Source organism: Ahaetulla prasina, chromosome 2 (genome assembly GCF_028640845.1).
Source record: "Ahaetulla prasina isolate Xishuangbanna chromosome 2, ASM2864084v1, whole genome shotgun sequence".
Taxonomy (NCBI): domain Eukaryota; kingdom Metazoa; phylum Chordata; class Lepidosauria; order Squamata; family Colubridae; genus Ahaetulla; species Ahaetulla prasina.
The window spans coordinates 18,823,294-18,846,806 of record NC_080540.1 but is presented as its reverse complement, the minus strand read 5'-3'; the positions used below and the strand labels follow the sequence as shown (position 1 = coordinate 18,846,806).

General features: G+C 43.2%; 1 protein-coding gene across 2 annotated transcripts in view; it reads right to left on the bottom strand.

Annotated features, from left to right (window-relative positions):
- The window catches only part of ABCF1 (ATP binding cassette subfamily F member 1), a 66,971-nt gene extending 46,398 nt beyond the window's left edge, over nt 1–20,573 (bottom strand). Inside the window, exons 1-8 of one of the 2 annotated variants that reach the window (XM_058168238.1) lie at nt 20,414–20,573; nt 13,978–14,024; nt 10,974–11,054; nt 10,697–10,838; nt 9,774–9,811; nt 8,362–8,481; nt 6,093–6,155; nt 3,746–3,829 (exon numbers count right to left, since the gene is read on the bottom strand). In XM_058168238.1, coding sequence (XP_058024221.1) covers nt 3,746–3,829; nt 6,093–6,155; nt 8,362–8,481; nt 9,774–9,811; nt 10,697–10,838; nt 10,974–11,054; nt 13,978–14,024; nt 20,414–20,501 — 663 coding nt within the window. In that variant the 5' untranslated portion in view covers nt 20,502–20,573. The remainder of the gene's footprint in view (nt 1–3,745; nt 3,830–6,092; nt 6,156–8,361; nt 8,482–9,773; nt 9,812–10,696; nt 10,839–10,973; nt 11,055–13,977; nt 14,025–20,413) is intronic. The other variant, XM_058168239.1, reaches the window with a different exon arrangement.
- Between the last annotated feature and the right edge of the window lie 2,940 nt (nt 20,574–23,513).

The following is a 23,513-nucleotide window of genomic DNA, read 5'->3' as shown; positions in this document are numbered from 1 at the left end:
CATGTGACACCACTCCTGCGCAGATTGCACTGGCTACCTGTGGCCTTTTGGGTGCGCTTCAAGGTTTTGGTTACCATCTTTAAAGCGCTCCATGGCATAGGGCCGGGTTACTTATGGGACCGCCTACTGCCACCGACTGCCTCCCACCGACCCGTACACTCTTACAGAGAGGGACTCCTTAGGGTACCGTCCGCCAGGCAGTGCCGACTGGCGACACCCAGGAGAAGGGCTTTCTCTGTGGGGGCCCCCACCCTCTGGAACGAGCTTCCCCCAGGTCTTCGCCAACTTCCGGACCTCCGAACCTTCTGCCGCGAGCTTAAGACACATCTATTTATTTGTGCGGGGCTGGCCTAGAGTTTAGTTTTAAAGTTAGTTTTAAATGGGGTTTGTATTATTTTATTATTTTAACAATAGTTTTAAATTTGGCCTAATGTAATAAGTTTTTTAATTGTTGTTTTAACTTGTATTTATTCTTATGTTCCTCGCCTCTCCTGTTCAACATCTACATGAAGCCGCTGGGTGAGGTTATCCGTGGGTTCGGGGTGGATTATCATCTGTTCGCTGATGATACGCAGCTGTACATTTCCACCCCGAACCACCCCAACGAAGCTGTCGAGGTGATGGGCCGGTGCCTTGAGGCCGTGTGGGTCTGGATGGGGAGGAACAGGCTCCAACTCAACCCTTCCAAGACAGAGTGGCTGTGGGTACCGGCGTCCCGGTACAGTCAGCTTACACCATCGCTGACTGTGGGGGAGGAAGTACTGACCCCCAGGGAGGGAGTGCGCAACTTAGGCGTCCTCCTGGACGATCGGCTGTCTTTAGAGAACCATTTGACAGCCGTCGCCAGGGGAGCATTCTATCAGGTCCATCTGATTCGCCAGTTGCGCCCCTTCCTTGACCGTGACGCCTTGCGCACAGTCACTCACGCCCTCGTCACTTCCCGCCTGGACTATTGCAATGCTCTCTACATGGGGCTCCTTGAAGAGCACCGGAGGCTCAGTTAGTCCAGAATGCGGCCGCGCGGGTGATAGAGGGAGCACCGCGTTGCTCCCATATAACACCTATCCTGCGCGGCCTGCACTGGCTACCGGTAGTCTTTCGGGTGCAATTCAAGGTTTTGGTGACCACCTTTAAAGCGCTCCATGGCTTAGGACCGGGATACCTTCGAGACCGCCTTCTGCCGCCGATTGCCTCCCAACGACCTGTGCGCTCCCACAGGGTGGGCCTCCTCCGGGTGCCGTCGGCCAAACAGTGTGGGTTGGCGGCCCCAGAGGAGCCTTCTCTGTGGCGGCACCAACCCTGTGGAGCAGGCTCCCTCCAGGATTACGACAACTACCCGACCTCCGGACCTTCAGACGGGAACTGAAGACGCTATTGTTTCAGCGTGCAGGACTAGCCTAAGATAAAAGGTTTTAGCATATCTTAATGGGGTTTTTATAGGTTTTTTATTTTTTAGTGATCAGGCCATGATATTATCTAGTTTTAATTGGGTTTTAATGTTTATTTATTGTACTGTTTTAATATGCCTGTGAACCACCCTGAGTCCTACGGGAGATGGTGCGGTATATAAGTTCGATTAATAAATAAATAAAAATAAATAAGGCTGTGAACCGCCCTGAGTCCTTTGGGAGATAGCGCGGTATAAAAATTCGAATAATAAATAAATAATAAATAAATATTAAAACACAGAATATAAATAACAAATTTAAAAAGAATTAAAAACAAATATTTAGTAGGCCAAATTAACTAAAACGGTCATAGACCGACATAAAACCCCTTTAAAATTACAATTAAAATAGGCTAGTCCCACACGATGAAATAATAAAGTCTTCAGTTCATGTTTGAAGGTCCGGAGGTCGGGGAGTTGACGTAACCCCGGAGGCAGCTCATTCGAAAGAGCCGGTGCTGCCACAGAGAAGGCTCTCCCCCTGGGGGCTGCCAACCGACATTGTTTGGTCGACGGCACTCTGAGCAGGCCCACTCTGTGGGAGCGCACATTTGAACTGTTTAAGAGCCAGTGGTTAAGGCACCAGGCTAGAAACTGAGAGACCATGAGTTGTAGTCCCATTGCCAAACTGGGGGACTTTAGGCTAGTCCAATGATGGCAAACATATGGCATGAGTGCCGGAAGTGGCACACAGAGCCACCTCCTTGGCCACTCCAGCCATCGCCCGGTGTTCTTCTCGGTTCCGGCACGCATCTTCGTGTGTGTGTGAATGCTGAAAACCGGAAGAGCAGCTCCCTGGTGTGCATGTGTGCACCAGGAAGCCGCATTCTGGTTTCCAGCATACGCATGTGCGCTGGCCAGCTGGTCTTCGAACACACATGCACACCTGAAACCGGAAGACCAGGTGACTGGAACACATGCGCACGCTGGAAACCGGAAGCTCAGCTTCGCAGCGTGTGCGTGCACAATGGGGGAGCTGCTCTTCTGGTTTCCAGCGCTTCTCCGCGTGCTCTCTCCCGTTTTGGCACTTTGTGCTGAAAAGGTTCACTAACACTTGACTAGTCACGGACAAGCCTTTCCAGAATTTGTCAAGGAAACTGCAGTAACCAGCAGTCAAAACTGATTCAAAAAAAATTGGGGAAAAAAAGAAAAAGATTCACCATGTGATTAAAAAAAAAAGATACTCCAGTCCAAGGGTATTATTTCAGCTCTATGTTCTTCTATGTTTAAACTAGCAAATTTGATCAGTCTCCTTGACAAATATGATGGTGGTTGAAAATTAATTACCATATTTTTCAGAATTTAAGACACACCTTTTTCCCCCAAAAAAGAGAGTGAAAATCTGGATGCATCTTATACAAAAATGCCCCGCCCAGCTTCTCAAATGGAGGTTTCAGAGGCTGAAAAAATGCATCAGAAATGGAGCTTCAGGGGAAAAAAAGCCCCAAATAGAACTACAGCGCTTTAGAGAAGAAGCTCCCAAACAGAGCTTCAGAGGCTTTCAGAGGCAGAAAAAAGTTTTTTCTGAAACAGAGTTTCAGAGGCAGAAAAAAAAAGCAAAAAAAAGCAAGGCACAGAACTCACAACCAAGGAACCTGTTGCTAAAATTCACCCCTGGAAACAGCTGATTGGGGGTATTCCGGGAGGCTGATCCACCTGCCAATTAGCTTTTTTTCTTATTTTCCTCCCCAAAAACTAAGGTGCGTCTTATTCTTTGATGCATCTTATATTCCGAAAAATACAGTAGAAACGGCTTATCAAAGTAATGAGCTCCAGCTTACACAAACTAAGGCACATTGAAAAGGATGTATGACAACTCGCCAGGGCAACTTGCCATGTGACAAGAGTTACACTAATATCAAAGAAATGGTGGAACAGAATCATTAAAGAAAGGATGAAAAAGGAGGAACGGAATGAAATATGAATGATGATTTTTTTAAAAAAAAAACATATGAAATAATTAAATTGAATTGCTGAATTGTCCCATTCCGCATTGAAAGGGAATACTAATAGCAATAGCCCTTAGACTTATATACCGCTTCACAGTGCTTTATAGACCTCTCTAAGCGGTTTACAGAGTCAGCCTTTTGTCCCCCACCAATCTGGGTCCTCCTTTTACCAACCTGGGAAGGATGGAAGGCTGAGTCAACCTTGAGCCAGTGAGATTCGAACTGCCAAATTGCAGGCAGACCGGCAGTCAGCAGAAGTAGCCTGCATCACTATATAGCAATACTAAGCTACAAAATTGACCAATAACATTACATATCAAGGATGAAGGATACAACTGAAGCCACAAACCTGTTGTTTTCCTTTGTTTTTCTCGTTCTTTTTGCTTTTCCACTTTGTGTCTTCCTTATCCTCCTCCTCTTCCTCTTCCTCTTCCTGAGTAAGAGAGGCAGACATTCAATTTCTATTCATTTTTCCAGTGAGGTCAAAAAAAGTTAAGATGGTGATTATGGTTCTATGATTGAAATTCCACTTGGTTTTCATATGCACTGTATGTTTGATGCCCATTAAACAAACCAAGTAGAGTTTTGATCATAGCATTGCAGTCATCAGTTTTAGACCATGCCTTGCAGGCACTTCTGAGTAAGACTTCCCTGCCCGGCCCCTTTTCAGAATGATGAGCTTCCAAGACATGAACAAAGAAAGAGAAATCTTTTCCATATATAACCTGGTTTCTATATATGATATAATTTGTGCAACGGACAAATTTTCAATATCCGGAAAAATTCCCTGGAAAGAATGAAGCAACAACAGAAGTGCTTTGGAACTAATCCATTTTTATTTCCTTCATTGTCTTATAGCTACAAAATGCTCCCACAAATCTAACTTTAAAGGGATAAGTGCTTGGCTTATTTCATTTATATGTATTAGAGTTTGCAGTAGAAATCAAATCCAGAAAGCACACACAGGTAAACTGATTCAGCAGGATTCATTAACTTCTTTATATACATATAATAGATGAAGATAAATGTACAATACCAATATAGATTCTTTTTCAATGTAGTAGCAGTTACAAGCAAAACACAAGGCAGGAGAGAACAGTTAGTTTCATTTCAGCAGAGCAGAAAAGTTTCAGTTTTTCTGCACAGACTCAGAAGCTGCAGGGCTAAGCCACACCCAGACTTCTTCCTTAAGTTTCTGTTTCCAAAACAGCCCTCATTGGCTGACCCAGTTGCTATGCCTATTCATTGGCTGACCTATTCCAGTCTATGAATATTCATACTCTGACAATACGTTTCACTTTAACTGGTAAATATACAATATGTAGAAATCTCTTAGAGCAATGTCTACTATAGCTTGAGCCTTTTTGATACAGTGATCATAGCAAGGTCCTCTTGTCAAGTGCAAGTAACCAGAACCACTCATGAAAAGCCTCAGGTTGAAACTTTATTGTTTGTCTCCTCTGTTACAAGAATCTCACCAGATGCTTGCCTTCCCCTAAGAATGGCCAGATAAGGCTTCCTAGATTCTGAGCGAGGTCATGCTTATGCCATTTATGGCAGTGTAAGAACTCCAAGCTCAATCCTCACTTAACCTCTTCCTCCAGAGTGAATGATCCACTATAGGAACCTTGCAAGTCCTCATTCTCTGCACCAAGTATTGCCTGGCCTCAGTTCACAGGCGGTCCTTGACTGAAGACAATTGGGAACAGAATTTCTGTTGCTCAGTAAGGCAGTTGTTTAAGCAAGCCATGCCTGATTTTATGACTAAGGCTATAAAGGAAATTATTAAGCGAATCCAGTTTTCCCCATTGACTTTGCTTGTCAGAAGCCCCCTGGGAATGGCAATCACATGACCCCAGGACAATGCAAACATCGTAAATACATGCCAAGTATCCCATTTTGGATCACATGACGGGGGAAATGCTGCAGCAGTCAGAAGTGTGATAACCAGTCATATGTCACTTCAGCATCATCATAACTTTGGTCATTAGAACTGCAGAAAAAACAATTGCTACCAACCTGCCTTCCATTGAGGACCTGTATACTGCATGAATCAAAAAGAGGGCTGTGAAAATATTTACAGACCCCTCACATCCTGGACATAAACTGTTTCAACTCCTATCCTCAAAACGATGCCATAGAGCACTGCACACCAGAACAACTAGACACAAGAACAGTTTCTTCCCGAACGTCATCACTTTGCTGAACAAATAATTCCCTCAACACTGTCAAACTATTTACTAAATCTGCACTACTATTAATCTTCTCATCATTCCCATCACCCATCTCCTTCCACTTATGACTGTAACTTTGTTGCTCGTATCCTTATGATTTATACTGATATTGTTTCCTGATTGCTTATTTGTAGCCTATGACTATCATTGTGTTAAATTTGTACCCTATGACTATCATTAAGTGTTGTAAGTGTTGTACCTTGATAAAGGTATCTTTTCTTTAATGTACACTGAGAGCATATGCACCAAGACAAATTCCTTTGTGTGTCCAATCACACTTGGCCAATAAAAATTCTATTCTACTCTATTCTAAACAAATTGTGATATGTTCAGTTCTACCTGTACTGGGACTTTGGAATAGCGTTTTTGAATGTTGTTTTTCTTCTTGATCCACGTAAGCTTTTACCTCAGAAACAAGGTTGTAAGTTGAGACTACCTGTACTTCAGACAACCCAGACTGACCTTTTGTTTGGTTTTAGAGGCTTTTTTTCCTGGTTTCTTTGTTTCTTCATCATCAGAGGCTGCCTAGAGAAATAAAGTTCGATTTTGATTATTTTTGTACTGGTTTTACTTAGAAAAATGCCAGAAAGTCATCCCTAACACTCGTGCTACAGCTTCCAGTATGGTTAACAAAAAGGTCTGCAAGGTTAAAACTTCCAAGATTGGGAAAAAAGAAAAACTGAGGATCACCTACACATCTGCAATTTCTTCTATTAAGAAAAAGAATTATTTTGACTGTTGGGAAAGAGCCTGGGCTTCATTATCACTGCCTAGGAATTTGAAAAAAGATATCTCGTTCCACTGACAACCCTTCTGTCCTTTCCATAAAATGAGACTTTAATGTAAATGCTTTCAAGAAACGGTCAAGACCAAAGAAAACCAGACAGTTGACAAAGTTAAACAGTCCTTGACTTACGACCACAACGGAGCCCAAAATTTCTGCTGTTAAGTGAGTTTTGTCCCATTTTATGATTGTTTTTTTTTTTTTTTTTGCCACAGCAGTTCAGGGAGTCACTACAGCTGTTAAGTTACTAACCCCGTTGCTTCCTCAGGGACTTTGCTTTTCAGAAGGTGGCAAAAGGTGATCACGTGACCTCGGGACAATGCAACCGTCATTGAGCATGAGCCAGTTGCATTTTGATCATGTGACCGAGGGTATGCTGCAATGGTCATTTGAAAGACAGTCATAAGTCATTTTTTCTGTGCTGTTTTTTTTTTTAATTAGAATTTATATCCCGCCCTTCTCCGAAGACTCAGGGTGGCTTACACTGTGTTAAGCAATAGTCTTCATCCATTTGTATATTATATACAAAGTCAACTTATTGCCCCCCCCAACAATCTGGGTCCTCATTTTACCTACCTTATAAAGGATGGAAGGCTGAGTCAACCTTGGGCCTGGTGGGACTTGAACTTGCAGTAATTTCAAGCAGCTGTGTTAATAACAGACTGCTTTAGTCTGTTGAGCCACCAGAGGCCCTAAGTTGTTACTTAGAATGGTCACTAAACAAATGGTTATAAATTGAGGACTTCTTGCTGCGCTCATTAGCAAGAAGAAACTCTAATCAATCACTGTAGCCCTCAGCCTTCACGCTTTTCCCAGGAATTAAAAAAGGTTGTATGCAGGCATTACAGCTAGCTTTAAATCAAGGGGGAAAAATGGAAACATGGGTTGCGCATCTATTGGGCTCATGGACTCCTCCCATTTACTTTTAGATCTGGCAACATACAATCCTAATAATTGAGGGCAAGGGCCACCATATGGGGGAATAAAGCCTCCTTCCCTTCTTCCAATCTAGCATGGGATCCATTACATCAGGGGTCTCCAACCTTGGCAACTTTAAGACTTGTGGACTTCAACTCCCAGAATTCCTCACCCTGCAAAGCAAAGCTGGCTGAGGAATTCTGGGAGTTGAAGTCCACAAGTCTTAAAGTTGCCAAGATTGGAGACCCCTGCATTACATGAATGGCCTCTTTGCTATTTGGCCAGGTAGAAAGCAGTGGTGGGGCTTACATAATGAAGCCAATCAATGCTGCATCTTCTGCATTGTTGGCTGGAATAGAAAAGCGTGCATTTCCTGCTAATCTGCATCCCCACTTCATTGCTACAGTTGATGAAGGATTTGGGGTTTTAACAAGGACGGTTAACCAGGGAGGGTAGCCTGATTTATAACTGCTCTGGCAGAATTTTGAGTTAAAATTATCCGTTCTTTCCACTCTTACAGACTAGAGTCATAAAATATGCAGAACTCTTAGTGATCCTGTTAAGCTTTTTGAACTCAATTGCTATGTGCCTTCGAATGGAGTCCAGGGTACATCCAACTCTTAAAAGATCAGCAAGCATACAGATTTTTTTTTTCCTGTGGCCACATGGCACGGCCCACCCCACCCGTTACACCTTGTTGTTCTTATTCAAGTGTACCCATTATAAGGGTGGGCAATATGTACTACTGAAACCTGCATCACCTTAAGAGTGGCTCCTAGAAGAACCATATAACACAGAAGGAGCTGCCTGTCTTCTCCAAGGCATTTTACCTCAGATAATTATTGTTTTTTGACACAAACCATTTTCTTTTTCTGACCCTTTCCCCACAGAGCAGGGCGAGACAGACAGGACTGCTTGCAACATTTTAAAAATGCAGCTAAAGGCCACATGAAATAAGGCTGCTCACCCTGAATCTGGAAAATTAACCGTCAAATCACTCCCGTTAGATTATTCCCAAATGCAGCTCACCTTGTTGCTCTTATTCCTGTCAAGTTTGATGGGCTTTGATATTTTTTCTTCTTCATCATCGTTGTCCTCCTCCTCTTCTTCACTCTGCTCCTGGTTCAGCGCAGCAAACACATTTCCTCCCTGAAGGTGACAAAGAAAGAAAGAAAGAAAAAAAACTAGGGAGGAGAATGTCAAGAAAAGAACCAGGTAACAGAATCTCCTCATCAAGGCACCAGAGTAAATTAACTCCAATTTTTTTTTCAGACTACAGGGATCTTCTGATCAAGACACAATAGTCTAGCACCATGAGGGTGAACCTAGGGCACGCGTGCCAGAGGTGGCACACACAGCGCCCTCTCTGTTGCCACGTGAGCCGTCGCCCCAGTTCAGCTCCACCGTGCATGCACGAGCGTCTCCCGTCAGCCAGCTGGTCTTCGGGTCTCTGCCATGCATGGACAAGGGGTGGGGGGGCATGTGGGGGCCCGCGTGTGCATATGTGAGGGGCAGGGTGCATGTGGAGCACCACATGCGCATGTGCGGGTCATGTGCGGGGGGCCGCGGATGCATGTGCGGGGGTGGGGCACATGCACGGTGGCACACACGCATCGCATTTTGGGGGTTCGGACGCGTGCACTTTGGCCACTCATTCCAGAAAAGCCATCACTGGTCTAGCAACAGAAATTTAGTTGAATTCCCCTCCTCCCTTTTTTTTCCTCTTAGTTACCCATGAAACACCATCAAGGAACATAGTCTGACAAGGCTCCCATAGTGGCTGCCTAGGCATTGGGTTAGGTCAGGAATATGATCTGAAGCACTTTTCTTTGCCTAAAGATGTAACGAAATCCCGATCATCAAATGGCTCTCAACCTCCAATAAGATCATTATCTTAATGAATTACATGACTTAATAATTTTCAAATGATTAATTTCTTGCCAAATTATTATCTACGCTGTTGCATAGGAAGCAAACCTACTAATCTAAATGAGGGGTTGAGCATCAGCCAGCTGGGGTTGAAGTTCAGCAAAATCTAGAAGGCATGTTCGATTATTTAAATTATATTAACGCCCATCTCCTTAAATTAATTATACCCATCCCAGCTTAAGTTCAGTCATGTTTATTCTGATTATGTATTCATAATTCCTAACCCTCTCCCCAGTTTTTTTTAAAACAGCTTTAAGGGCCATATAAACTGAAGTGTGTCTTAGCAGTAAAATATCTGCTGCTGATGGAGCTCATTCCAGCACCCCTATGTTCACTGGAGGGCATAAGCTTCGAAGCACACCATACTGTATTTTGCATTTCTCAATAGAGAGCGAGAGCGAGAGAGCTAAAGCTTGCAAGCATTGGTTTACTGTGTCCAAATTCTGTTCTCATTCCATTTTCACCTTTCATTCTTGTCCAGCAAAGTGCTTTGAAAGCATCTGGGGACTTACTTTATTTTTCTTGCCTGTTTTGGCGACAGGAATGGGCACTGGAAGAGAAGCAAAAAAAAAAAAGTCATACCAGATTGTGATCTAGAGACCGTAAGCAGGTTCAAACTCACCAACTGAAAGACCTACTCTAACCCAGAGTTCCCAAACCTTTCCGGGTTGGTGGCTGGAGGGGGAAAGAGAGGATGGTTTCGTGGGAGGGGTAAGCGCATGCATGAGTGGGCAAGCACGAGCACCTTTTGCTCACACGAATGGGGCTGAGAGTGCCCGTGATGCTTGCGCATATGAGGATCCGAGCACCCGGATCCGAGGATCCAAGCTTGCGTGACTAAGGCCTTGAGTGCCCGCGACGATCACCTGAGTGGGGATGCGAGCCCGTGACGCTCACGTGAGTGGGGCCATAAGCCCCCATGACGCTTGCACAAGTGTCACACGCCCGCCAGACCCTCACGTGGCCCACTTGTGAATAGGCCGCGGCTTGGTACTGGGCCGTGGCCCACAGGTTAGGGACCCTTGCTGTAGCCTTCCCCAATCAAAGTGCTTTGGATCAGGGGTCTCCAACCTTGGCAACTGGCTGAGGAACTCTGGGAGTTGAAGTCCACAAGTCTTAAAGTTGCCACGGTTGGAGACCCCTGCTTTGGACTGCAATTCCAGTCATACCCCAACTGGCAGAGGATGGTGATCTTGAAGAACGCATCTGCTTCTGGGAAAACGTGACTGAAATTGTGCAAGAAAGCATCCCTCATCCCTGAAACCTTGTGAGAGAGATCTCAGGCAGGAGCCTTGAAGTCTGTCCCTCAGCCTCAGCCATTTGTAAACTTAAATGATAGGAGGTCAACATCAGGTCAAGGAGTGTCGCAAGCGCTCAGGGCCGACCCCCGGTTAACAGGAGTCCGAAAAGCAGAATGAAAACTGCAGCCTCCCACCTTCTTCATCTTCATCACTGGCTTGGGCAGACAGCTTCTTCAGCCTCTCGACCAGCTGGTTCTCCTCCTCATCCTCTTCCGCTGCCAGTTTTTTCTTCTGCTCTTTTTTCTTATCTCGCCTCTTCTTTTGCTGTTGCAGCTGCTGCAGGCAAAAGACACACACACACAAACACCACAGAAAAATAGGTGGTCAAGGGATGGGCAACCTGCTACTCTCAATGGAGTAACGTCTTGACCACAAGGACCTACCCAACGAGACCATTTGGAAATGACTTGCCTGTGGCGGCTCCTTCTTTTCTTTCTCTGCTGCTTGATTCTCGCTGGAGTGTTTCTCCTCTACAGCCAGTTCCTCGAAGAACTTGGGGCACGAGAAAGAAATTTGGGAGAATTAGTGGCAGAAAGATTGAACATAGAGCACAGTAAGGTATTGTTGTGGTCCACCAGCAGCCTGCGAAGCTGGAGTCAGACAGCAATGAGGCTGAGGAAAAACATGGGCCAGTCCTAGAGGCTGGGGAAGGCCCGGATGAGGGCTCTGCGTTGGAGGCTGAGGTGGGGCCAGGCCCATCGGGGAGTGAGGTGCGGACTCCAGAGTCTCCGGGGACTGACAGTGGTGAGGCAGAGGAACAGGATGAGCCTGTTCCTTATGCACACATGAGAGGAGCTGCCAGAAGGCAAGAACAGCTCAAGCAAAGAGGACAACTCGGGAGTAGGGCCAAGAGATGATTGGCCCCTCCCATAAGGCTTAAAAGACCAGCAACGGTGTTTGGGCTCTTTGCTGGAAAACAACATTGATAGCTTTGTCTTCTTGCATTTATTTTGTATCGGCGTCTTCTGAACGTTTGCCAAGAAAGGCGTTTGGCAGTTTGCCTAATTGGACTAAGGTTGGTGATAGGACTGAGGAATTTTTGTTGGGAGGAATTTGCTTTAATTTAGTTGAACTACATTGTGAATGAATTAATTCTCAGCTGTTCTATTAAGTTTGGTTTTTTTTACACTGACTGAGTTTCCTACTACGTACTTGGGCCTGGGTAACAACACGTATTTTGAATCCAGTCACTCCTACTTGCAAGGGTGTTTAACTTTCTGGCCGTTGGGAGCTGTAAGAAGACGGGCGCAGGAACTTTCAGGAATTACAGGAGATTATATACAGCATGAGATTATAAGGTGGATGGAACAATGTTTAGGTGCTGGGGGTTGGTGTCTAAGTTAAAGTACAGAAATGGGGACATTATGTTCCTATTAAAAAAATCTCTAAATAGACAATATAGAATTTGGGATGGAACGGAATTAGGCTTTTAAGTAACAAAAGGGTGCATATTAAATTTCTGCAAGATTTATGGCACTGATTTTATTTTTTAGCTTCATCACCTACAAAAAAACCCTATCATGTACAGGTCGACTTACGACCACAATTGAGCCCCAAAATTTCTATACTAAGTGAGACAGTTGTTAAATGAGTGTTGCCCCATTTTATGACCTTTCTTGCCACAGTTGCTAAGTGAATTACTGCAGTTGTTAAAATGAGTAACACGGTCGTTGAGTGAATCTGCCGTCCCCATTGACTTTGCTTGTCAGAAGGCCGCAAAAGGGGATCACACGACCCTGGGATGCTGCAACCGTCATAAATTCGAGTCAAGTTGCCAAGAAATTTGATCATGTGACCATGGGGATGCTGCAACTGTCATTAAGTGTGGACAATGGTCATAAGTCACTTTTTTCAATGTGACTGTTCAACTTTGAACAGTCGCTAAATGCACTGTTGCAAGTTGAGGATTACCTGAATTTTGACCATGCTCATTCTGGGCTTAGAAAAGGAACTTAAAAGGAATACTGTAGGGAGCAGTGTGGGCCATGCTCCTTAACCTACCAAAAAAATTATGGGATTTATTATTTAAATCAGGGGTCTTCAACCTTGGCAACTTTAAGACTTGTGCACTTAAACTCCCAGAATTCCTCAGCCTGCTTTGCTGGCTGAGGAACTCTGGGAGTTGAAGTCCACAAGTCTTAAAGTTGCCAGTGTTGGAGACCCCTGTTTAAAGGGTGTAGATGGCCTCCTTTCTCACATGCTGATGTCTACCTGATCTTAGGCAGCTCTTAACAAACAATTGCAAAATAATTTGTTTCAGGTCCCTTCCCTATGTCTTTTCTGTGTCTTACTGAAATTACAGGAATCAAAGTTCAGAGTTTAATCTGGATAAAACCATGCAAAAAAAAAATAGCTTTTACCCCCAACTTATAGAATTTTTTTTATTGGCCAAGTGTGATTGGACACACAAGGAATTTGTCTTGGTGTGTTGTGTCTCGCCCAATCTCACCACAGCCGGGGCCTGCTTATCTGCTTCCGAACACGGAGGAATGTTCTAGTATGCCTCCCGGCCCCAGCCCTGGCTCCATGCCCAGACAGGCTGAAGAGGAGGAAATATCTCCAGCCCCCAGCTCTGGCTCCATGCCCAGGCAAACGGAGCAACTAGACCCCTCCCCCTCCTCCACAGCATGTGAGCCTGAGGAAGGTCAATTACCAACAGCTGCCGATTGGAGTGACTCTCGCGTCAGAAGACTTGATAGGCGGAGGCAACAGAAGGAAGGGAGGGGCAGGCCTGGATAAGTGCTGAGTCATGGAGCCACACCCCATGGCCTATATAAAGGATCTGCTTTCTGGCATTCTCTGAGTCAGGCAAAGTCTAAACATATCTTGCTGAAGTCACTTTCTGATCTCCTGCCTGCCCTGAGGACTTTGCTGGGACTTTGGCAGAGCTGCAGAGGCACGCCTGATTCGGATTTCCCTGACCCGGCCGTCGGCGGAGGAGTGGGACACGACATGGTGCATATGCTCTCAGTATATACTCAGTATATACTCAGTATATACCAGATCACTCAGACCCGTATATAAAGAGCTGTGCTAATGGTACTTTTCTTAAGGGATAGAGAGAAGCATTTTAAAGACAGGCTTGATTCTGCTTCACAAATTTTACTTCCAGAAACCCCTAAAGGCTACCACACACTCTTCTATCCTTCCAAGACTGGTAAAACAAGGACCCAGATTGTTGGTGGCAATATGCTGACTCGGTAAGCCACTTCGAGAAGGCTGCAAAGCACTATCATTTATTTATCTTATTTAGAAAATGTATATTGCTGCCTACTTGCAAATGGCAACTCACATGGACATTGAAAATCTATGAAGCGGTATATAAGTCTAAGTGCTACTGTTATTGAGAAATGCTAGTTTCTCTTGACTAAAAAAAGCTATGGTAAAACCTTTAAGCAACAAGGCTAAAACTTACCGATTTTTTCGTCTTTTTATCCTTCTTTCCCTTCTTTACTAGTTTGTCTGAAAGAAACAAAAATAATCAAACCAAGAGTTAACAAGTACCATTGTTCTGAAGAAGCTCCGAGATTTTCACTATGTGGCTCTGGGTCAGGGGTGAAATGCTCCTGGTTCGGACAGGATCGCCTGATCCGGTAGCGACGGTGGCGAGTGGATCGGAGAACCGGTAGCGAAAATCCCTGCTCCCCCCCACATTCCCAGCTGAGCCACACAATCATCAGTGTTGTTGTTTTTTTACTTTTAAAAGCATTTTTTTCTTTGGCCGAAAAAAATGCTTTTAAAAGTAAAAAAAAAAAAAGCCTTGGATGATCATGCGGCTCAGCTGGGATCGTTTGAACCTTTTAAAAGCATTTTTTCTACAACCTCTCCTGCCAAAGAGGTTATAAAAAATATGCTTTTCAAAGGCTCTGATGATCCCAGCTGAGTTGCCTGATCGTCAGAGGCTTTTTTTCTTTTAAAGGCAAAAAAAATGCTTTTAAAACAAAACAAAAGCCTCTGACGATCAGGCAACTCAGCTGGGATCGTCAAGAGCCTTTGAAAAGCATTTTTTTACAACCTCTTCGGCCGAAAAGGTTGTAGAAAAAATGCTTTTAAAAGTAAAAAAAATAAAATTGTCCACGCCCATCCAGTCATATTACCCCCACCACCAAGCCATGCCCACAGTAATAAATTTTACATTTCACCACTGCTCTGGGTCCAACCAAAAACAGACTTCTCTGTGAGAACAGGAAGATGGGAGTACTGGCAAATTGAAAGCCATTTCTCATGCTTGGCAACGTATGAGCCAGTGTGATATAAAGATTAAAGTACTGGATGGGATCTGCAGGCTGAAATCTTTATTTGAATCAAAATTGAAAAGAACCACAGAACCTCAGAGATGTAACATCAACCACAATGACTGTGCCTCCCAGAATCGCTGTCACATGTATAAAATTAGAGGGACTTTCACAAACACTGCTGTCCAAACCAAATTTAAGTACTTTTTAAAAAAAAACACCAAACCAAGTACAGGTAGTCTTTGATTTAGAAAATAAAAATGAGTCCAACATTTCAGTGGCTAAGCAAGCCAGTTAAGTGAATTTTGCTCCGTTTTACAATCTGTCTCGCCACGGTTGTTAAGCAAAACACTGCTGTTTTTAAGTTAGTAACATGGCTGTTAAGTGAATCTGGCTTCCCCATTGACTTTGCTTATCAGGTTACAAAATGTGACCACATGGCCCGAGGACACTGCAACTGTCATAATTACATGCCGACTGACAAGCTTCTGAATTTTGGACACGTGACCATGGAGATGCTCCAATGGTTGTAAGTGAAAACCGGTCATAAGTTGCTATTTTCAATGATGCTATTAACTTCAAATGGTCAGTCAATGAATGGTTAGTTGAGGACTACCCGTAGTTCATGACCCCCATTTCAAAGTCACCTAAGTGCCTAAATTATTACTATAGTATTAAATTCTTACCCCATCTTTTTATATATAACTCAAGGTGGCTAACATGTCTAGTACTCTTGCCTGCTATTTTCTCCCACAACCATAATATTGTGAGAGGAGTTCAATATACAGAAAGTGACTGTTCAAAGTCATTCAGCTGGCTTTCAAGGCCTAAGGGAGGCCTAGTGTTCTAGTTTCTAGGCTGCCATATTCATCACCACTACAACAAAATGGCTCTCCAAGTCTCTGTGATGCCCTCTTTCTTTGGTGCCCTGAGCCCCATGCTTAGTTTGTTTGATGGTTAATCTAGGGCAGGCTTCTCAATTTACATAATTGTAGTGTGTGTCAGAATAGCTGAGGGTGATGGCTTAGGCCCATCCTCTGGAATTGATGTGGCATGTTTCTCCATCTTTGTTTCCATCTTGATGGATTGATGGCTCTTAGCACTACCCCCCCTCCCCATTATCATTGTTACACTTAATTCTAAGCATTTATTTATTTATTTATTTGAATTTATATCCCGCCCTTCTCTGAAGACTCAGGGCGGCTTACACTGTGTTAAGCAATAGTCTTCATCCATTTGTATATTATATACAAAGTCAACTTTATTGCCCCCAACAATCTGGGTCCTCACAAATAGTGCTCAATTTACAACCACGATTCAGCCCAAAATTTCTGTCGTTTAAGTGAGACATTTGTTAAGTGAGTTCTGCCCCATTTTAGGACCTTTCTTACCGCAGTTGCTAAGTGAACGCTGCAGTTGATAAGTAAGTAACCCAGTTGTTAAGTGAATCTGGCCTATCCATTGACTTTGCTTGTCAGAAGGTCACAAAAGGGAATCGCATGATTTTGGGACACAGCAACAGTCATAAAATATGAACCGCTTGCCAAGCATCTGAATTTTGATCACATGATCATGGGAGTCATAACATAGGACCGGGTTATCTATGGGACCGCCTACTGCCACCAGTAGCCTCCCACCGACCAGTGCGCTCCCACAGTGCGCTCCCACAGAGAGGGCCTCCTTCGGCAATGTCGGCTGGCGACCTCCAGGGGGAGGGCCTTCTCTGTGGGGGCCCCTGCCCTATGGAACGAGCTGCCTCCGGGGCTTCGTCAACTCCCCGACCTCTGGACCTTTCTCCGCGAGCTGAAGACGCTTTTGTTTCGGGGTGCAGGGCTAGCTTAAACGTAGTTTTAATTGGGGTTTTTAATTGGGGTTTTTTAAACGGGGTTTTTAATTGTATTCAAATTTTTAGGCCATATATCGAATTAGTTTTTTATACTGTTTTTACCCTGTTTCATATGTATTTTCGGATTTTATTGGCTGTGAACTGCCCTGAGTCCTTCGGGAGAAGGGCGGTATACAAATTTAATAAATAATAATAATAATAATAACAACAACAACAACAACAACTGTGAAAAATGGTCGTAAGTCACTTTTCCCAGTGCTGTTGCAACTTTGAACGGTCACTAAATGAACCGTTGTAAGTCGAGGACTACCTGTAAATCACAGTCACCAAAGGAAGAGCAGTCCAAATTGAACCATGAAAACTAAACACAAGATTGGTAAACAGACAGAAAAGGGTAGTGTCCAAAATGGCCTTTGCTCAGCCTCTCAGGATTGCATTGGTGCTGCCAAGCATACGAAAATGAGGTGCACCATAAACTATTTCCCATCTTCCAGGATTTTTTACAGACAGATTTGTTTGTATCAGCCAAAGTTTGTAACTTGAAAGTTTGCAAGTAGCAGACGATCTATATGTATTTGCTTCCAGGATCTTTTAATAGCTGCATGCAGAAGCGTTGAAACTTTCCCCCCCCCCCCATCCCAGACTTAGGAAAAAGATTAGGACAATGACAGCTGTGAAATCCCCAGGAGCCCAGCTGGAAAATAAATATAATTGCCAGCTCTGTTCCTAGTCAAGTGCCTGGGTGTTGAGCTGAAGATTTGTGAATGTTCTAACAAATTTCCAGGGCAATATTAGGCCATTACAATATGAGCTCAAGATGAAATTAACAAAGGAGATTTCATTGGACCACGCAAAACAGGCATGGCTCTCCAGGGAATCTGCTGAATCTCCAGAAGCTGCTGACAGTCCAATGACAGCTATAATGGCCAGTGGTGAGGAATTTGGGTAGTTGTTCAGTAAACAGGTTTCTGGTTTGCATTAAAAATGCTGAATCAATGGAGTTGATACTTCAGATCTTGTCAAGGACTCTGTCCCTTTCTTCACAACAGGAAGCAATCATAGCAACCTCCCTCATTCGGCACCTCCCAAATGCACTGGACTACAACTCCTATCAGCCATACTACGGATGATGAAACTTGTATCTTGTGCTAAGGATGAGGAAATAACTTTGTATACTAGGCTAGAAAAAGGGGCTCCAGGATTAGAGATGATTAAATGAAGGAAAGACAGAGAAAGGTAAAAAGGGAGATTCTAAGGAAGTTGTGGGTACATATGGAAGAAATTTAACAGCAAAAGAGTATGGGAGGCAACCCAATAAAGCAAACAGAGAGCAGCGAAAAGATTGAGAAAGATACCTTACACAAGAATTAGGATCAGAAGGAACTATGTGGTTTTGGCAAGAAGAGAATAGGAGACAAAAGAGGGAAATTTAGGCTCTATAGAACCAAATCCAAGGAGATTTAAGGGACGCTAGGATGGCCATATGCTGAATTTCAAGTATTTGGGGCTTCAGTAGAAAACTGAAAAGCTGGCTGAGGAATTCTGGGAGTTGAAGTCCATAAGTCTTAAAGTTGCTAAGGTTGGAGACCCCTGTGCTAGTAGGAAGTAGGAAGTTTGGTGTACCAATTCTACCCTCTGGAAGTTCTCATCCTCTCATTATAAATATATACTATTTGGGATGGACTTGTGCAGCCCTCCCAAGTAGGAATGACAATGATAAGAGTTAAAAACAACATATGGAAGATCTTAGCACAAATTGATGAAAGATTATCCTACAAATCGACAAATATCTCTCCAACTGCTATGAACAAAGGATGCGACAAACTGCTATCACAATCCATCCAACTGGGATTAATTCCAACTGGAATTAATCGTACCAACAAAAAATGGGCATGTGAAGCACTCTGATTGTCTACAGTGTAACACAAAATCTCAAAAATGTTACTATACAGCCACATTTGTGAACAAACATAACTTTTTGGTTAGGTCAGCGGTTCTCAACCTGTGGGTCGGGACCCCATTGGGGGTCGAATGACGATTTGCCAGGGGTCGCCTAAGACCATCGGAAATATGGAAGTATACTTGCAAGTCGAAGAATCGCGCTCCAATGGTTGACTCCACAAGCCAGCTGCAGGCTCTTCAAATCGCTAGCCGAATTCGGCTTCAGGCACGATGAATTAAAAAAGAGAGAAATCTTTGCTCTGATGTCTCCCTCTCAAGCCAGCTGCAATCACTCCCAATCGCTAGCCTAATCTGGCTTCAGGCGCGATAAACTTAATAGGGGAGGAGTCTCCGCTTTAATGCCTCCGTCCTCAAGGCAATCGCAAGCAGTTCAGATCACTAGCCAATACAGCTTCAGGCGCGATAAATTCAAAATGAAAATAATTTTACTGTTGGGGTCGCCACATCGTGGGGAGTTGTATTAAAGGGGTTGCCACATCATGGGGAATTGTATTAAAGGGGTCGCAGCACTATAAAGGTTGAGAACCACTGGGTTAGGTGGACTGCAATATTTATTCACTTACAGTACTATGGATATTTATCAGCCTGGCCAAAATAATGTTTGACTCCTTACTCTTTTTTCTTAGGAAAGAAGAAAGTTTAATTAAGTATCAATTAAGTAACATACATTAATTAAGCTCCACTGGTTAAAGGACATACTGTGTAGAATAGAATAGAATAGAATAGAATAGAATAGAATAGAATAGAATAGAATTTTTTATTGGCCAAGTGTGATTGGGCACACGAGTTTGTCTTGGTGCATATGCTCTCAGTGTACATAAAGGAAAAGATACCTTTATCAAGGTAGAACACTTATAACACTTAATGATAGTCATAGGGTGCAAATAAGCAATCAGGAAACAATCAATATCAATATAAATCATAAGGATACAAGCAACAAAGTTACAGTCATAAGTGGAAGGAGATGGGTGATGGGAACGATGAGAAGTGTACTGGCCTTTTCTGCGAAGCAGTTATCCCAGTTTGTTATTTAGGCTACGGTCACTGCAGGTGCATTTCCAACATAACAATACATACAACTCACTTTTAGCCCCTTCAGTGTCTTTCTTGGAAACAGTATAAATGTGCGATTGGTAAAAATATATATACTATCATCTCACTTATCAGGAGCACTCTTAAAATAGTCATATGCCTTGTCTAAGATACCTACATTCAAATCATCCCTTCCCATCCTTGACTAAAACTCATCAGATCAGTGAATATGGTTTCGACAATTGGCATTTACATTCCAAGACATATGCTAGAGAAAACTGAATTAGGTAAGTGAAAAGGAGGACCAAACTAGAGAGAGAGAGAGAGAGAGAGAGAGAGAGAGAGAAAGCTGGTTTAGACATATGGAGAGAAGAAAAATGTCAGGACAATCAAATACATTCATACTTAGATTTACTTAAGTTTCTCCTTAGGCATTCACCCTCTGTCTATATTAGAAATGCTACTGACATTTTAACATTTCCATTCTCTAGGAAGACCTACGGAGGAACTTACTTAACTTCTGAATAAATGTATAATTATTCGAAAGAAGGCTACTTATTTCGGTGTTGTTTTTTTTTAAATTATGGCTGCAAAATTATTTATAAAGCAGGGAGGGGGGAAGGAGAGGGATTGCAGGACAATTATTCTCCCCACTTTTTATTTCCCCAAATTTTCAAACCCTTCCACCCCAAATTCCGAGAAGTTCCCGAGCTCTGCTTCCCAACACTTCCAGGTTATCCTTGTTGAATCCCACCCCCAGCCCCCCAAAATCGCACCTCCAGCTCCTTGCGCGGGGCATGTCTTCTCCTCCCCGTCCCCGATCCATTCCTCCTGGGCGTGGTGTTGCTTTCCTCCTTTAGGCATGGCTCAGCCCTCCGGTTTTCTCCCGCCGCCGCCACTTGGCTCCTGCGCCTCCGACGCCCGGAAAAAGAGGCTTCCCACATGCACGCCTCCTTTCTATTGCGCCTGCGCGAGACCGACCACGCTGAGGAGGAGCGAATAGTATCGCCCTATAAGTGTCGAGCGATAGAGATCGGGACACTTCCTAGAAAGGCCCTTAAGGCCTGCTATCATAGAGAGCAAACAAGTCGTTTTAGACTAGAGCAAGGGCTCCAACCTTGGCAACTAAGACTTGTGGACTTCAACTCCCAGAGTTCCTCAGCCAGCAAATCTGGCTGAGGAACTCTGGGAGTTGAAGTCCACAAGTCTTAAAGTTGCCAAGGTTGGAGACCCCCGTTTTAGAGATAGTCGAAGGGCAGTAAATAAAGTCACCTGGTAAAGAAAAAATGTAGGTTTTCTTTGGACTTAAGGATGGGAGCTTCTTACTCGCCAATAAATTAAGGGCATTTCTTCAACGGTGTACTGTAGTCTTTTACTAACCACTTATAGTTCTTGTCTTTTTTATTGCGTATTAGCACAAGAACTATATTGCATATAGCAGGGGTCTCCAACCTAGGCAACTAAGACTTGTGGACTTCAACTCCCAGAGTCCCTCAGCCAGCAAATCTGGCTGAGGAACTCTGGGAGTTGAAGTCCACAAGTCTTAAAGTTGCCAAGGTTGGAGACCCCCGTTTTAGAGATAGTCGAAGGGCAGTAAATAAAGTCACCTGGTAAAGAAAAAATATAGGTTTTCTTTGGACTTAAGGATGGGAGCTTCTTACTCGCCAATAAACTAAGGGCATTTCTTCAACGGTGTACTGTAGTCTTTTACTAACCACTTATAGTTCTTGTCTTTTTTATTGCGTTTTAGCACAAGAACTATATTGCATATAGCAAGGGTCTCCAACCTTGGCAACTTTAAGCCTGGCGGACTTATGCGTATTAGCACAAGAACTATATTGCATATAGTAGGGGTCTCCAAAGCCGCTGGGGAATTCTGGGAGTTGAAGTCCGCCAGGCTTAAAGTTGCCAAGATTGGAGACTCCAGGTACATAGTGTAGTCTTCATGACTATGTGGGGTGACTTTGGACCAATCACTTTTACCGTGCCGTTTTTGTTGTTGATACACAGATAATCCATGTCTTATGATCCAATCTGGACCCACAATTTCCATTGCTAAGCAAGGCAATGATTTGTGCTTGACTTTACAAACTTTTTTGCCACAGTTAAGTGAATCACTGCAGTTATTAAATGAATCACATGGTTGTTAAGCAAGTCCAGCTTCTCACATTGACTTTGTTGTTGGAAGCTGGCATGAAAGATGATCACATGACTCTAGGATGCTGCAACTATCATAGAGGCATGTTGCCAAGTGCCCAAATTTTGATCATGTGACCATGGGATGCTGCAACAGTCATAAATGTGAAGACTGTTATAAGTTACTTTCTTCAGTCCCCCTGTAACTTTAAATGATCACTAAATAAATAGTGATTATCTGTGGAGGATTATCTGTACAGTTTTTGTTGATTTCTTATTTTAAATGTATAATGTACCTGTCTCTAGGAATTGTTTGTATATTAAAAGGATATAAAAATATTAAGCAAATAAACTATATTCTAGTGATTGTTTGTACTAAAGAAAATTGCAAATGTTTTTTTTTCTTTGAAGAACAAAATATAGCTAATATGGCTTTGGATCAATTCCTGTGTGTTAAAAGATGCTGATAATGCCCTTGGTTGGCATTTGGAATTAACTGATCAAGATATTAATAAGTATACAGTTTTCTGATCCTAAACCTGACTTAAAAATTACTATTTAATACTGGAAAGAAAAATGCATATATGAATTGCCTATATGAATGGATTATTCATATGGTTTGTGGGTCATAACTGATTTCCCTCTTTTTTTAAATAAAGGATCATGGAAGACTTTTAAACAGTATGTTAAAATCTTTTGAAGTTCTATTTGTAATTTTATTGTGATAATTAATCTCATGATATATTTATAGTGTTGTATGTATAATTTTGACATATTTTTAAAAGGCCAATATATGCTTTTAAAAGTTATTAATAATTAAATTCCATCAAACCATGAAAGGTCTTTGATCTTTGGCATCAGGCTGAATTAACCAGCCTGTAAAAATGTAGGTATTCCCAAGGAAAAGTGAGCTTTTCTTCTTTCATAGCTTGACTTGTAGAAATGGATATATATATTAAAGCTAGATGAATGTGCAATAAAGATGGAGAGTCTATTCTTTTATTTCCTATTGATAAAGGGCAGCGCTATTCTGCCTGACAAGGATTTCTGATAAAACCAGATATTACATACACTTTTTCCAAATTTTCTTGATCCTTATTTAAAAAAAAAAAAGCATTGCCAGCTAGATCTCCCCCTCACACCCCTTGTAAATGTTGTACCTTGATGAACGTATCTTTTCTTTTATGTACACTGAGAGCATATGCACCAAGACAAATTCCTTGTGTGTCCAATCACACTTGGCCAATAAAAAATTCTATTCTATTCTATTCTAACGTGCCTGCCCTGTAATGACTTTTTATGCCTTTCTACGTCATGCATACTCCCGGCCCTCCAACAACCCACGAATAGAATAAACGGAACGGTCCAATTTGGTTTAGCCCTTCCTCCCCCGACCGGAATGGTACATTCCGCGGGGGGGGTGAGGAATGATGAACTCAAGGCTTTTTTTGCCTTCGATGGTACAATCCATAATCGTTGCTGTCATTTCTTTTCCAAGCACGTCACATTCCAATCTCTTCTCTCCCCCCCCCATTCGCCTGCCCTTAATGGTTCGCCCCAATCACCCCCGTCCTCCAGCTAGCTTTCGCGTCACGCTCTCTCATTCTTTAGTTCGAGCCGGCTCCGCCCCTTCCACTGTGCTTCTACTCCCTTCCTCCGAGCTTATTGGTTCCTTTTCTCCCCGCCGAAGGAGTAATTTTCTTTTAAGCTCCTCCCCTTTCCCCCACTCCGTGACTGCGA